The sequence below is a fragment of the Ascaphus truei genome, chromosome 2 (assembly GCF_040206685.1).
Source record: "Ascaphus truei isolate aAscTru1 chromosome 2, aAscTru1.hap1, whole genome shotgun sequence".
Taxonomy (NCBI): Eukaryota; Metazoa; Chordata; class Amphibia; order Anura; family Ascaphidae; genus Ascaphus; species Ascaphus truei.
Window position 1 is genome coordinate 457169651 of NC_134484.1, and position 16553 is coordinate 457186203.

General features: G+C 46.1%; 1 protein-coding gene across 2 annotated transcripts in view; it reads right to left on the reverse strand.

Annotated features, from left to right (window-relative positions):
- Positions 1 to 16553, reverse strand: part of HHATL (hedgehog acyltransferase like) — a 60531-nt gene that overhangs the window by 6805 nt on the left and 37173 nt on the right. For both annotated transcript variants that reach the window (XM_075588001.1, XM_075588002.1), the window contains exons 7-11: positions 16348 to 16519; positions 12346 to 12490; positions 10378 to 10413; positions 6426 to 6627; positions 3118 to 3259 (exon numbers count right to left, since the gene is read on the reverse strand). In XM_075588001.1, the coding sequence (XP_075444116.1) occupies positions 3118 to 3259; positions 6426 to 6627; positions 10378 to 10413; positions 12346 to 12490; positions 16348 to 16519 (697 nt within the window). The remainder of the gene's footprint in view (positions 1 to 3117; positions 3260 to 6425; positions 6628 to 10377; positions 10414 to 12345; positions 12491 to 16347; positions 16520 to 16553) is intronic.

A 16553-nucleotide genomic window follows, 5' to 3' on the forward strand; every position in this document is an offset into this window, starting at 1 on the left:
CAATTCAGATATGTTTTTTACCTGTACCAATCAGTCAACCTTGGCGTGTTACCCAATGGGAACTGATTGACTGGTAGAAAGTAGAATATGTACACACTGAATACACACAAATACATGTGTGTACTAGGCTCCATTTGGGAAGAGCTCCATTTTGACCTCCCGGAAATTTAATATTGCAAAAGCTTATATTTCCTGGACAGAGTTTAAAAAAAAATAAAACAGCGACCTAAAGGGCAAGAATAAAATCATGATTTTTAACACATCTTTACAAAAAATAGAAAAGTTACAAAAATAAAAGAATGAACAAAATGGTGATCTGGGTGAAATGAATATATCTGTAGCATGTTGGATATTTATATTGGTATGGTTGACTTCAGCTAGGTCATAATGAAATCAAATTTATACCAGCCCTCTCCCAATTATTTTATCAACTAGGCCAGAGGTGTCCAACTCTAGTCCTCAAGGGCCACCAACAGGTCAGGTTTGCAGGATATCCCTGCTTCAGCACAGGTAGCTCAATCAGTCCTTGCTTCAGCACAGGTGGCTCAATCAGTAGCTCAGTCTTTGACTGAGGTGCAAGTCTTTGACTGAGCTAGTGAGTGAGCCACGTGTGCTGAAGCAGGGATGTCCTGAAAACCTGCCCTGTTAGTGGCCCTTGAGGACTGGAGTTGGCCTCCCCCTGAACTAGGCCCTGCTTGGGATTGCACTTGGAAGCTGCTGGAGTAATCTAGCCCCAGTGACTGTGCAGCCAGTGTACTGCTGGGTGTTGCTGCCATCTACAGGCAAATGAACGTTGCTTTAAAAAACGTTACCAAAGACCCGCAGCGAGGACATTTTGATACTACTCTTGCTCAGGTAAATATGATCTGTTATGACAATGAAAAAAAACTAATAGGCTATTTAACCCCGTGGCTGCCAGAGGGGAAGGCAAGGATCTTCTTGCAGCAAATGAAATGGTAATTTACAGATGTCTCACCAAATTTGATAATCCCTAAATTTCTACGGATATCACCTATAGACACCATAAAGCAAACATGTTTTTGATTAACTTGAGAATTCACTGAAATACTGAGGTCCCTGCTTCAGCACAGGTGGCTCAATCAGAGGCTCTTTGGCTGAGCCACCTGTGCTGAAGCAGGGATAGTCTTAAAACCTGAACTGTTGGGGGGTCTTGGGGACTGGAGTTGAGCCCCCCTGATCTATTGCATAAAACACCTTGCAGCCTATGTAACATAATTGGCAAAGAGGTCTATATATCAACGCAGAGAGGTGTGTTTTGACGCACTGCTTGTTTATTGGGGCGGAGTTACATCTTGTGTAAGAACAGTCTCTTACATCTGATGCAGGTATAACAGGGTATGTCCCATAATACCTCTCTTTCCCACATAGTGTATCTGTTATGTAAGCCCCCCTAGTATGTTCAGGGCAGTAACAGGTTAATCTATGGGCCAGTGACTCCCCCCCCCCCCCCCCTTATGCTCCACTTGTAAGTGAAGGAAGTAAGGTGGTGACTCATGGCCTGTGTAAGCCTATCCGAGATGGGTACAGTCCATGAGCCCGCCCCTTCCAGAGACTTCCAAGTGGGAGTATCAAATTAAGTCAGTCTTGTGCTGGGAGGAGAAGAGAGCACAAGGGCTGTCAGTCTTCCCCACCGGGGGAAAGCATGCCCACCCCAGGCCTGAGCCTGGGGTCCATCAAGACTCATTGGCCCCTACTACTGGGGTATGCACCCTTCAGAAGTCTGGGAGATTCCATTCTGCTGCAATGAAGAGCTGCAGTGATGCACAATAAACCCTGTTCGATATACCTCTGCTTGGGTGTCAGTTCCAGGGTAGGAGGTGTTGTGGTGGGAGCTGAAACCCGGGAGCCCATCATAACTGGAGGCGCTGAAGTACCAACAAGAAACTCAGATATCACCATAAGCCTGTCCTTGTCTAAATACCATCATGCAGACAACTCAGTATTTCCTGGAGCCTAACAGGTACCGCACCACACACATTAGTAACAGCAGTGTATCTCCCGGGGGGAAGGGAGGGGGAGGGGGGAACAGTGTTACACAGGATTTTAGTCGTAGGATGTCGGAAGGATGCCAGGAGCCGTCGCTGCACGCCGTCACCCGGAGATTTATGGGTAAACCCATAGCTCGGAGATACATGGCCAAAACCCGTAGTCTCCGGGTCAATCCCGGAGTGTTGGCAACCCTGTCTGTGCCCCATGTAACTCCTTCCTAACTCCTCCTACTGACTCTCCTCAAGATGCAAGCTGGGGCAGAGACGCAGAATGTGATACATCTCATTGTAATCTCCGCCCCATGTAACTCTTCCCTAACTCATCCTACTGACTTTCCCCAAGGTGCAAGCTGGGACATAGAGACGCAGAATGTGATACATCTCATTGTAATCTGTGCACCATGTAACTCCCCCAACTCCTCCTACTGACTCTCCCCAAGGTGCAAACTGAGGCAGAGACGCAGAATGTGATACATCTCATTGTAATCTGTGCACCATGTAACTCCCCCAACTCCTCCTACTGACTCTCCCCAAGGTGCAAACTGAGGCAGAGACGCAGAATGTGATACATCTCATTGTAATCTCCGCCCCATGTAACTCTTCCCTAACTCCTCCTACTGACTTTCCCCAAGGTGCAAGCTGGGACATAGAGATGCAGAATGTGATACATCTCAGTATAATCTGTGCACCATGTAACTCTCCCCCAACTCATCCTACTACTCTCCCCAAGGTGCAAGCTGGGGCAGAGACGCAGAATGTGATACATCGCATTATAATCTGTGCACCATGTTATTCCTCACCAACTCCTCCTACTGACATTCCCTAAATTGTAAGATAGGGCAGATGGGTGCAAAATGCTTTGATACATGTCAAGACATACATACATACAGAGGGGCAGAATGAATGCCTCGGTTTTGCACCAAAATTACCACAATATATTGAAACAAGGTATATTCCGGAGTTAGAAATTGTTTTGTGGAATAGTACAAATTAGTAGATATTGGCCTCTGTGTCTAGGTTGGATAATCTATATATTGAATTTTTACTCCAAATAAATAGGGAGTTTTGGCCAATATAGAACGGGTCATAGAGTGGATCAGAGTTTTACCTGTTATTAGAATTCTTTTGGATACCATCAAAGCAAAGTCCAAGCTGTTGAGGGCTAAAATGTTATATAGAATGATGGCCCAGAAATTGGCTGCACCAAAAACTCCTCTGATTCTCCTGGACATCGCCTCGGACATTTTGGCCTGTCAATAAATAATTAAATATTAATTGTCCTCCATCTCATCACATCGTGGTTTATGTGAAGTATAGTAGGATACTTTGTATTGCATTATATACAGTATATTATTATGGCAGCAATATCAGCAACAGTACATTTAAGATGGTGGACATTGTGCATTTACAGCATTTCCAATTCATTGCTGTAAATTAACGTATCACGTCGCATTTACAGTTTTAGACCACTTTTTGTGTAACTGAGAGATGCCTATACATGTGCCTGAACAGTCATTATAAATGAAGATATCCCAACCTGCACCTTAATACTACCAACACTGTAGTAGATTTATACTGAAAATACCAAATCTATAGTGTAAGAACGGAGAATCCTCATGAGCATATAATATTTATATTTTACATATGACTGACTAGGTTCTCTACATAGTGTTTTACATCGAATTATACAGAGAAATTAACCTGCATTTTTGACCACTGAAACCCAGAGAAAGAAGGCAAAGGGGGATTCGCAGTGCTGGTCCTTTCTTCCATGCAGTAACAAAGGAGGGAGAGGGAGTAGGGGGTATTATACATTTTATTGGACCAACAAGTAGTTATGTTACAAGCTTTCCGGCCTCTCAGGGTCCTTCATCGGGTATGGCAGAAATACAGAAATACAATATAATATACAGTGTATGCGTAGCAGGGTTCTCCTGGTGCCCCTTTACCTGCGTTCCGTTGCGGGGACCCCCACGCTATGCCGGGGAGCTGCGGGGACGACCGCATCGCCCGGAGCTTCCGGCGGCCTCAGTTACAGGGCGCCGCCATGTTTTTCAGTTCGCGCATGCGCAGTGTAGATCGCGCACGCGGCCCCAATGCTAAAGAGAGCCATGGGGAACTACAACACCCAGAAGACATAGGGGCAGAGATATCAGGTGATGCCAGGGAGCCAATAGGGTTACAGGATTCCCTTGCGGGGAAGGGTTACATTTCGCGCGCTGAGCTCAGGAAGTCAGTAGGAGCTGGGACACAGACAGGGGAGGGTGTAGGTGCAGGGAGGCAAGTAGCTCCTACACTGCCCCAGCTAGGCCCCTACTCATATCAGATTGTGGCTGCTCTAGGGAAGGCCCTGCAGTTAGGACTTTGCTCTTTAAGTAGTTAGTTAAGTCAGGGACACAGCTGCAGTGCTGCGCGGCTCTGACCAGTGTGACTAGTGCGACTAGTGTGACAAGTGTGGTCTGGGACCAGACCTACTTCACTACAGATAAGAGACTGTCTGTATGGTGATATCATTCAGAGGGAGACATCCTATCAGGAAGAGGACACCATTGCTGAAGCTTCGGCGCTGGATGCAGATGGATCTTCTCCCTGTGGTTCGGCTGTACCTGGGTGCAGGAGCCCGGGCAAGTATCATACACCAAGTGCACCAACTATACACCTCATCTAGTGCGGCGCTGATCGCGCCTAAGGGGTGGGGTGTGGGACTCTTGGGACACCTGGGTATAGGGTGTTGGTTTATGGCCCTAGGAGGTCAGTGTCATAGAGGGACACTACTGTAATGTGTTAATGTATGTTATGTTCTTATCTGCACATATAGTAAACTGTTATACTTATACTTCGGTGTATGTGGTTACTGTATGTGGGTCCTGTGTCAGGGGTTATTCTATATTCTAAGATCCTGCACAGGTGGAGGCGCTGCACCATATTGTAAGTAATTCCCCCCTGGCTCCCACTGGCAGATGCTCAGGCCTCCTGGGAGCCAACAGGTAAAAGGGCAGCACCGTTATCTTTCTGTGTTCAGGGGGAAACAGGGCTATATATGCAAGAGGGATATCTGGTTACAATTGATGTAGACAGGACGTGTGAAATAAGATGAGGTAGAAGCAGGTAGCCTGGTGCGAAAATTAGCAGTACAGACATACTGTAATGCAATAGCGACCTAGATAATCATACAAGGGAAAGAAGGTGACTTTTGGGGGTTTGCCAAGCTCTAAGTGAAACTTAAGACTGTTTATGTAGCTCCCTCACCAATTTCCCCCCAGCCTGGCACATAAGTCCTGGTAAGAGCAGGCAGTGCTGGGGTTAATAGTGAGCTGGTGACATCACATCTCCTCAGTTGCTGAGTGTAGCAACTTACAGGCACAAGTCTGGGCTTGTGAAGCTGCTAGAATGAGGGGGGGATAGTATGGCTCCTCCTGCTGTATGACTAAGTAGAAGCTGCTAGAAAGAATAGTCAGTTGATCCCTCACCAGGGGAAGTGCAGGTTCATCCCTCATCTAGGGGTGGTGAACAGGGATTTCTAATGTAGACTGCCTGGGGGGCTCGAGCTCCTGGGATGACAGTCATAGGCGCGTGAAGAGAAGCAAGATCTTCCTGCGCGAAGCTCAGGCAGAAGGAGTATTCTGAGACGCTGGGTGCTAGGGACTAGGAAGCCAACAGGAGACCACTCTTGTGGAGGAGGTTGGTGAACCAGGCTTCTCTGTTCAATGTAAGGTTTGAGGAGGACTACAGGCTAAAGCATGCGCAGAAGTACTTACCTGAGCGGGAAGGGTCCCGGAGGGATGCTGAGAGGAGACAGAGGTGGTATTACCATTGCTGGTATTTCCTGCCTTGCTTCATGGCTGAGGATGCCTAGTGCTATCCTGCCCAGGGAAGGGGTGATGCCCCTGGGCTGAGACGTATGCAGAGATGGACCATGTTGCTATTATGCTGTGTGTCAAATCCCATTGAGTTGCAAAAAATCCTGGCGCCCTATTTCTTGTCCTGTTCTCACAACCACCACTTCATCCTCCATTACAGCCAAGGTCTGAACCTGCCAGAAGGAACCCCGAAATCACCGGTAATGAACCGGGGAGCTAACACTCTAATCCCATCAGGAGCGGGTTGGAACCCTGTTCACACACGTACACCCTATCTCCTGCTGCCGGGGTGGGGGGGGGGGGGTATAGGGGCTTTACATTTATATAAACAGAATATTGAAAACATGATGCACGATTTTGTTGTTGGCAAATATTCAAAAAGTTTGTCTTCATAAAAACTAATAAAACACCTTTTCACATTTATATTTAAGAGACACTTTAAAAGATTGCTTTCCAAACGTTTTCAAGAGGTACATTTAACGCCTGCGTTGCTGCCATCATCCTAGCCAATATTTTTCTATAACATCTATCAACTGCTGTGTGTATGATAACTAACCTCCATTTTTGCCATTGGCTCCAGCTGGAAAAATTTCTGTACCCAGAGTTCAAAGTTAAGGCCAAAGCAGTTGAAAAGGGACCAGATGTAAACAATGTCACATGGACCTAGCCACAAGGTGGTAACAGCAAAGGTAGCCACGGTAGCGAGTAACTCCTTCTTAACGTCATCATGGTTCTCCCCAAGATGGTCATACACATACCTATAGGAAAGTCAAGACCTGTTACATAAATCGCATGATAAACTAGGGTTTTAAAAGCTGTGTGTTATATATATATATATCAAAGAACATTATAGACAAACGGCGCAAAAATAGGTACTATAAGAAATTAGAGTACAAATGTACAAGTAGGTTGATAGAGTCCTTGTTTTGTAAATAAATCCCTATCAAGTATGGTCAGTGTAGCAGAGTAAAATCAGCAGTGTGGGTGTTTGCCACCACACGGGCAATCAGACGGACATAAACAGAGACACAGCGTGTTTCTCTTTACTCCGATGTGTTCCGGCACGCTGTTAGACTCCTTCAGCCCAGATATCGCGGTCTTTCCTCTCCTTGTCTCGTTTCCGTGACGTCAAGCGGCGATGGGGGATTCTATCAGCTGATAAATGTCCCGTGGCTGAATAGTACAATATTTCCAATACACTGCGGTAATAGCACTGGTAGATGCTCGATATACGTACTGGTGATCATCCAAGAAACGAAACGTGTAGGGTTAATGATTCAGGTATAACCCTATGACCAGCACGTATATCGAGCATCTGCCATCTGATCCTCATTAAATACTTCATCACTTTACGAAGATCTGTGACTGAGTGCGTTACTTTCCTATGCTTATACAGCTCAACCCCGTTATAGGCAATCCGCTACAACGCGGATCCGCTTATAATGCGGTCTCAGCATGGCTTCCGATTTAAAAACATGTCCAGGGTTTTTTTGTTTTCTTTTATAACATTCAATGCTTTATTGACTTACCCAGCATCTGCAGCTCTCTCCTCTCCCTGCTTCATCAGGCTACGTCCACTTACGTATGCTTTTGAGCACAGAGGAGGGTCACATGACCCTTCTCTGACCAATGACAGCACAACAGTGAATACATTTTATATAATACACATGCAGGAATCAAACCCATGACGTTTCATATGGTAGTAGAATAGTAGTACATATGGTAGTACAATTCTCTAGCTACTACACCACAGGGTCGGTGTGATGAATCTCACTCACTCTAGATTCATCACACAAACCCTGTGGTGTAGTAGCTAGAGGATTGTACTACCATATGAAACATCATGGGTTTGATTCCTGCATGTGTATTATATAAAATGTATTCACTGTTGGGCTGTCGTTGGTCAGAGAAGGGTCATGTGACCCTCTGCGCACGAAAGCGTACGTAAGCGCCGCACACGTTCACGCAGCCTGATGAAGCAGGGAGAAGAGGGAGCTGGAGAGAGGAGAGAGCTGCAGATGCCAGGTAAGTCCACGCTGATCGTGGTGGCCATTTCACAATCCCGGTTATAACGTGATCATTCTGTGGCCCGAGCACGGGGTAACGGGGTTCAGCTGTAGATAGAGATAGATATATAGATATGGATATATCTATATAAAAGGCTAAGGATGTCTGCAACTCATTACGATGTTACCAGTATGATATCACGTGCTAGATATATAGCCTACGAGGGACAACACCCAGTGGCTGACTTGTCACACAGACAAACATTCTGAAATATCTATATATGTATAAGTATATCTGCAACAACCAGAATGCTTCCGAGAGGAGCCAGGAGTGGAGGAAACAGAGAGAGACAGCAAGGAGAGGAGGAGGCAGAGGGATGACGAGGAGGAGGGAATGGAGAGTTGAGCACATTGGGCAGGAAGGAGTGGAGGAGAGACAGGAAGGAGAAGAAGAGACAGATGAGATGAGTAAGAGAGGTGGGAGTGAAGACCTTGGATATAGTACAGGCACGCACGCCAGTCCTTGCCGAGATCCGTGGCCTGCATGCTTGTGATGGGGGCGTGCCGGGGGCTTGACCATGACGTCACGGAGCTGGTTTGCCCTCACTGGGCGAACCGCTCACGTGACCCGGCCATCGTGCAGCAGATTCAAACAAGTTTGTCGTGCACGCACTATAAACATGCACATTGGAGTTTGTTTTTGGCGCGAGCGACATCGCTCGTGCCGTCTGTTGCCCTATGGCCGCGACGTAATGTGCACAGAGAGGAGCAGACACAGTAAGGAATGAAGTGCAAAGAGAGGAGAGCATGATGGAGGAGAGAGGAAAGTGGGGAAGAGGAGACAAGATACCGCAAGGCATTACAGGGAGAGGTGAAAACAAAGAGTAATGTTTAATTAATAACCTTTAAGATCTGCTACAGGTACAGCTACTTTATATAGATATAGAGAAATAAACATACACACACACATATATTTATCTAGCACAATTGAAACAAAATAACAAATACAATGTCAGACTGATTTCTGGCCACCAGACTGTGTACTTAGAAATTAATTATGCTGCTGTTATGATTACAAGTAAATGTTCCCCTTGAGCTCAGAGTAAGCGAAGATGATGGGTGTAACAAATGTAGCCTGGTCCTCCCTTTAGCCCTCCTCACCTCTGCTGCAGCGGGGAACCTGCCGGGCAGTCAGGGAGGTTGTAAGGGCGACCCGTCCGCCGGAGCGCCTTGGAGGGTAGCCGGGAAGGGCATCGCCATTTTGTTTGTGCTCACGCATGCGCAGGAAAGGTTCGCGCATGTGCAGATGGTAGCTAGAGTTGCTGCGGACATCCTGCTACTCCTCACGCATGCGCAGTACATCAGGAACGGCAGCCATTACACAGCCAAAGGGCTCCGCAAGGGACTACAAGCCCCATAAGGCATAGGAGCTGAGTCACATGTAGGCACACAGCCAATAGGGCTGCGGTATTCCCCTGCTGGCAAGATAGATACAATTGGCGCACTTGGACCATGCTATTTAGTCGGGAGCAGGACGCAGAGGAGAGAGGTAGGGTCCCACGTGCCAGTAGCCCTGGGACTAGGCCAGCTTTCCCCTGTAGGCCCATGTTAGTCCCCGACTCACAGTAGGCACCTGCAGCTGTATAGGGAAGCCCATAAGTATGGTCACTTTCCCTGTATTGTGTAGTGCCAGGGCCACAGTGTCTACACTACGCTGTGACAGTTAACCGGTGGTCTGGGACCAGATTCAGGCCATATTATAAGAGACTCAATGGTGGGACGCTCCTGCTGGAGGCCACCCCACGTGGAGGCAGAAGTCGTCTTTGGAGCAGACCGAGAGATTGTTGTTCAGTTACCCCGGGTGCTGAAGCCCGGGCAGGTATACCAACAAGTGCACCAACAGTCCACAGGCTAGCGCTAAGCCTCACACTTGGGTGGGATTGACATTGTGAGAAGGACACTAGGGCTCTGGTGCCCCTGCACCCCAAGTACAGTGGGAATACCCTGCAGGGATATATATATGTCTATATAGAGTATGCATTGTGTGGGGGTATTGTTATGCTGATAGGTGTTCAGTAAATACTGTTATACCATAATATGTGAGTGTAATTACTGGGTACATTGTTCCTGTGAGGGGCTATCCCGCTACGCTGGGATCCCTCTCAAGTGGAGGCGCTGCACCAAGGAGATCGCACTGTTACCCCAGGCTCCCAGTGGCGGAGGCTCAGGCCCTCTGTGAGCCAACAGGTAAAGGCAGTACCAGTAGTACCTTTAGTTACGGGGGAACAAGGGCTACACAAAGATACTGAAAAAAGTTACTTTTCGTTATCTTAAGAACAGGGTGCAGAGAAAATCACTAAACGGGTGCCCTGGCCATACACCCTGAAAATGGCTCCTTGATTTTAGAAATCTATACACACAATATTCTTCTTGCTTCAGGGAGACCCTCCCCCCCCCCCCCCCCCCACACACACACCCATCAACATTCCTGGTGTTACATACTTGCATAGCCAGTCATTAATCCCTCGGTCGAAGTGCCTGAAATTAAACAGAAAAATATAAATTAATATATATGTGTATATATATATATCAATATAGGAATACATTTGCACACATGGGAATTTTCTTGCAGTGAAAGATGATTTGTATTATATCATATCGACGTTTCAGTCCGCGAGCTCTTGAGAAAGGTCCCGCCCCGTGGACCAACACCTCGATACGATGTGATAAAAATAATCTTTCACTGCAAAAAAAATACCGTTTGTGCCAATTGATTCCAACTTTGATGTCTTCTAGTCACATATCCATATATCAGTTATTTTCATCCGGGGTTCCGCGGAACAAAGGGGTTCCACGGACACCCCTAAAAGAGTTTCATGGCCAACAGGGGGGGGGGAGAGCTGGAACAAGTATACCAACTGTCCCAGGCCCAATGGCGGCGCCCCGGAAGCAACGGTATCCTGGCATTCACCTACATCCTCCTTTCACCAGACCCGAGGAAAGAGCTGCGGACTGGCGCAGCACAGGAGGCCTCCTCGCCCCAAGGTGAGAGACACAGAGTGTGTGGTAGAAGAAGGGACGAGAGACGGAGGGAGGGGAAGCGAGAGACAGGGTGGGAAGGGAAGAGAGATAGGAAAGAGAGATGGGGAGTGGGGCAGATAGAGAGAGAGGGAGGAGTGTAAGAGGGGAAGAGAGTGAAGGGAGAGGGGAAGAGAGGGGGGAGTTTAAGAGGGGAAGAGAGGGAGGGGAGAGGGGAAGAGAGAGGGGAGAGTTTAAGAGGGGAAGAGAGAGGGAGGGTGTAAGGGGAAGAGGGGGGTGTAAGAGGGGAAGAGAGATGGGTGTAAGGGGAAGATAGAGAGAGAGGGAGGAGTGTAAGAGGGGAAGAGAGAGCGGGGGAGCGTTAGTGGGGAAGAGAGGGAGGAAGGGGTATAAGAGGGGAAGGGAGAGGGAGGGGAAGAGAGAGAAGGGAGAGGGGAAGAGAAAGGGGGGAGTTTAAGAGGGGAAGAGAGAAGGGAGGGGAAGAGAGAGGGGGTGTAAGGGGAAGAGAGGGGGAGTGTAAGAGGGGAAGAGAGAGGGGAGGTGTAAGGGGAAGAGAGGCGAGAGTGTAAGAGGGGAAGACAGAGAGGGGAAGACAGAGAGGGGTGTGAGGGGAAGAGAGAGGGTGGTGTGTAAGAGCCCTTAAACAGGTATGGTTATCCAAATTGAACATGTCTTATTGGAGCAGAGTAGCATTTCTTTTGCCTTTTATGATTAGATTAAACAAGACAGCCAAAATGAAGTGCATTCCCCTGTGTTAATAAATACTTTGGTTATTCAAACATCATGGCGTGGCAGGTGGGCTCTGTGCAGAGGTTTTAGAACCACTTGTTTTCTGCATTTTCATCTTGGGCCATATATACTAAGCCGTGTTACTCCATAAGATATCTACTGGTGCCAGAAGACACCTTCTACTTGAATGGCCCATAAGTAGGGTTGCCAAGTGGCTTCTCCATAAATACTGGACACAATGGTGAAAGGTGTGATGCGCTCGACACACACACACACCTCTGAACTCTCTCTGCCCCAAGCTGTTCCCTCCTCTCCTTGGCCCCAGACTCTTGACCCCTCCTCCTGATTGGCTGCTGCTGGATAATGCACCCTATCAGAATGGGGGAAGCTGCCCAGCCCCCTAGCAACAGCCCTGCTCTCTCCCCTCTCCGGGAAATCCGGTCATGTCACTATGTCCAGAGAGGTAATACCGGGATACACATACATGTCCAAAATTACCTCCATTTTTTACTGGACAGAGGGTCCATATACAGGACAGTCCAGTTCAATACTGGGCACCTGGTAATCCTATCCGTAAGGTGTCTAGCAGGGCTGGAAGGCAATGACATGGCGCCGCGTAGTAAATATATTCCATTATATTTGTCAGCGTGTTGCAAATCCCACATCTTTACAAGATCATGACATGAAAGAGAAACAACTCACGTTTCTGCAAAGACATAGAGCATGGTAATACACTTTGGGGGTTGTGGGGGATCAAGGTGATCCAGTCTGGCGATGGTGTTTATAACTCCAAACATCACAGCTGCCTTCACCCAGTCATACACCAAATTAAAATAAGCCAAACCCGCTGCCAATAGAAAGAGAAAAAACACGTTACAGTTCTGCCTGATCAGTTTCATTTTAATCTGGTTACATTTCATTTACACCAGGTTCATAGAGACGTCTGCATTCCATGTTTCTGCCATCACTCATTGTGTTAACAGTCAATTCTGTACGGTGGGATATTGTATTTATTATTTTTTTTTTTTTTTTAAATCATTCTTTAGTTTGTGAATAATATGAAACAATATAAATACAATAATAAAACATACATAGTAGAATTAATATATATATTTAAAACACTGAATACTGTCAAATCATCTACAGTATATCATATAAATCTTATTAATAACTACTAAACCTTTGCCCCCCCTCTCCCTCCTTACCATAGCTCATATACTATCTAAGAATTCTGTAAGAACGTTAGACATTGCTTTTTGATGTATTTCCACCAGCTTTTGCTTTAAATAACGTAGATATGTGTGTGTATTGAGCAGCGTACGTACTTACATAAGTGGTTCATTGTACCAAACGGAATCATTTCTTTAATAAATATTTTGTGCAACATATTATATTTTGAGTTTATAGACTTATAGATAGGAAACGTAGAAATGTATGTATATATATATATATATATATATATATATATATATATATACATGTAGAGGTATCAGTACCGTGTTAGCCGAGCTTCAATAATCAAAAAAATAAATAGATGATACCGTTCTGTGGCTAACGAAATGCTTTTATTTGTGCGAGCTTTCGAGATACACTGATCTCTTCTTCCGGCGATGTTACAATGAATGATATATGCAGTATGTATGTATATTTTTATTTATAAATAAATGTGCACTCTCTCATGGTCCCATATATTATTGCAAAACAACTCTTCAAATATTTTTTTTACAATTCCTTTGTAGCTAACAATGCTTAACGGAGCACACACACACACTTGCAAGCACACAAAAACAATATTAATATTGAAAAGAATTCAAAACAAAACAATTGTTCTTTGCACCACATGAATTGCATTCATAACATTACATATACATATATATATATATATATATATATATATATAAATATATATGTGTGTATATATATATACAGTATCGTAGCTTTGATAACTTTGCTGCCATCTCAAACGGTTTGACATGTTCACACCGAACGGTTTGTTATTTATGTTATCACGGTATTCAGAAAGAATCTGAAACCATTTCCACACGTCACAAACCGTGAGGAAGGAAAATGCCAGTTCTGCTTGGGACAGCAGCGATGGGATCTCGGCCTCTCTCAAAGTTCTCCCCCGCGCGATCTGGCCGCACTCTGTAAGATCTGCATAGAGAGATCTGCACAGAGAGACGCATCTCCCTGCACAGCTCTGACAGGCGATCGCAGTGTTTTTATTTACATTTTAATACTAGAGTGCGGGAGCAGGGGGTCTCCGGAGCAGAACCGCATTCATTTCAAGTGTGGGGACCCCCTGCTTCCCGAGTTACAGGCCCCGGTATGGTGTGCCAGTATCTCCTATGCGTCACGTGACGCGGGAGATGTAAACATTGCAGGGGGTACCGGCACCCCATACCGGGACCTGTAACTCGGGAAGTAGGGGGTCCCCGAGGCACATTTGAAAAAAAATGTAAATAAAAGTAGCTTCCTTACCTTATTTATTTATAAAATGTTTTACCAGGAAGTAATACATTGAGCGTTACCTCTCATTTTCAAGAATGTCCTGGGACTTAGCGGCTAGCCACTAAGGCAATGAAGGGGTTAAACCTGAGTACCCTGTTATTGGGGCCAGAGGGGGTGGATGAAGGGGGTTGCCCCAGGGTGGATGGTTACGCCTGCCGGGAATGTTGTGGGAGGAGTTAACCCCTTCACTACATCGCGGTGGTAACCTCTATGGTAATGAAATGGGTTAACCAGTCCCGCTACCAACCCGAGAGGCCTAAACACCCACCCTTGGGGCAACTACCCCCTGCACCCAATCCTTCTACCCTCAAGAAACATTAAAAAATACAACAATCCTACAACCCACCTCCTCTTCCCCCAACAACTCCCCTCAACACATACAGTACAATAATGGGTAAAATTACTATTATCCAGATATGGATAATAGCTCATATGCCCATAAAAAATAAAACATTATCCAGCCAGCATAAAGTAAATAAAGTTCTACTTACCCCTGCCAGCATGAAGGCCGTCCTCATCACCGTCCTCTGCGTCCATGTCCTCTGTGGCAGCAACAGTACAATAAAAACAAACTAATAGCCACTAACCCCCTTAATCACCTGTTTTCATCTTAATCAATTGTTTTTTTTATAGGTTGTCCCATCATGCCCATATTATATTGGTATGGTGTACCACTTTTCCAATCAATGGGTAGAGGGTGGGGGTAGTTGCCCCGGGTAGGGTGGTTAGGCATCCAGGGTGGGTAGTGGGGGAGAGGGGTTAACCCCTTAATTACTATAGCAGTTACTAACCGCTCAGTTGATTAAGGGGTTAGTGGCCATTAGTTTGTTTTTTTATTGTACTGTTGCTGTCCACGAAAGAGATCGACGCAGACGGTGATGAGGACACCCTTCATCCTGGCAGCAGTAATTAGAACTTTTATTTATTTTATGCTGTCTGGATGTTTTATTTTTAATGGGAAAATGCACTATTATCCAGATCTGGATAATAGTAATTTTGCCCATTACTGTACTGTATGTGTTGGGGGGGGGAGGGGGGGACTCGTGGGGGTAGAGGGAGTGCACATTCATTGCCATTAGGGTTATCTTTGCTCCCATTGAGGGCATAGGTAACCACACTGGCAATGAATGGGTGTATTGGCTAGCATTGCGTTTGAATGTTTATTGTGGGTGAAGGTGGTATTTTCCCCGTGGTGGGTATTTATGCCTATTGGGGTGGGTAGCGGGACGGGTTAACCCCTTCATTACCATAGCAGAAGTAACCACTAAGGTAATGAAGGGGTTAACGCCTCCCGCAACACCCTCCCCCCGCATGGTTAAAACACCCACAATGTGCCAAATTCCACCTTCACCTACCCCCGCTACCCACAATAAATTGGGCACTGGTATTTAACCCTTTCATTACCTTAGCAATTAGACGCTCAGATGGTGCAATCCAATGCAATAAAAATACATTTACATGCAGGTTCATTACCTTAGCGTTATGAAGCTGCCTGTAAATGTATTTTTATTGCATTGGATTGAAGCCGATGTGTATCAGCTGCAGAGCTGATGTGTATCAGCTCCAGAGCCTCCCGGCTTCAATCCAATGTAATAAAAAATTAATTCTATGTCCTACTCTCAAATCCCATCTCAGATGAGACCTGTGATAAACTCGCTAGTTCAGAACCCCGATGAGATGATGGAGGATACTAGAATAGCGTGATCTTATCGAAATGTCGCTCTGGGGCTTTTTTCAGCTCCCACTCGGTGTGTTTGAGCGGGAGCGAGATGCCCTTCCCGAACGAGTTTGGCAGGTCATCGGAGCTTTCTGAATAGCAAACTGGCCAAATTGTTCAGGAACTGCTCAAAAAGCTCGATGAGTTCGTTATCGAAGCTACCAGAATAGGCCCCTAAGTTTCTTCAGTGCCACTGCCACCCGCGGTCATGTTACCCCAAACCCGTGCAACAATCGGGGGTCCGATACGGAAGCATGGACTCCCTGCAGCTCGTAATGCTATAAATGTTATAAATAGAGTTCATATGGTGCATAGACCTATTATATTCTTTTAAATATATGTGACTCATTGAACAAACAAAGCTTTGATTCCACCCTTCAGTGCGGGTGTTAGGGCAGCTACAGTAGAAAGTACCATGTCTTGCTGCCCCCTGTCATTGAATTGATGTCTGATGAGTGCAGGAAAATGTCACACACCCAAGGACCAGTCTGACAGACGGTTCACAAGCTTCACGTCAGAAGGGATGGTCAGGATGTAGAGGAAATGGAAGTAAACATCCACCAGAACGATCACCAGGACATTAGCGAGAGCATGAAGCCGTATGTCCCACATCTCATTCTCTTTACGCGTCGCAATTCTGGTATTAACCTGTAATGTGAGGTTTTAGAAACAGAGAGCGGAT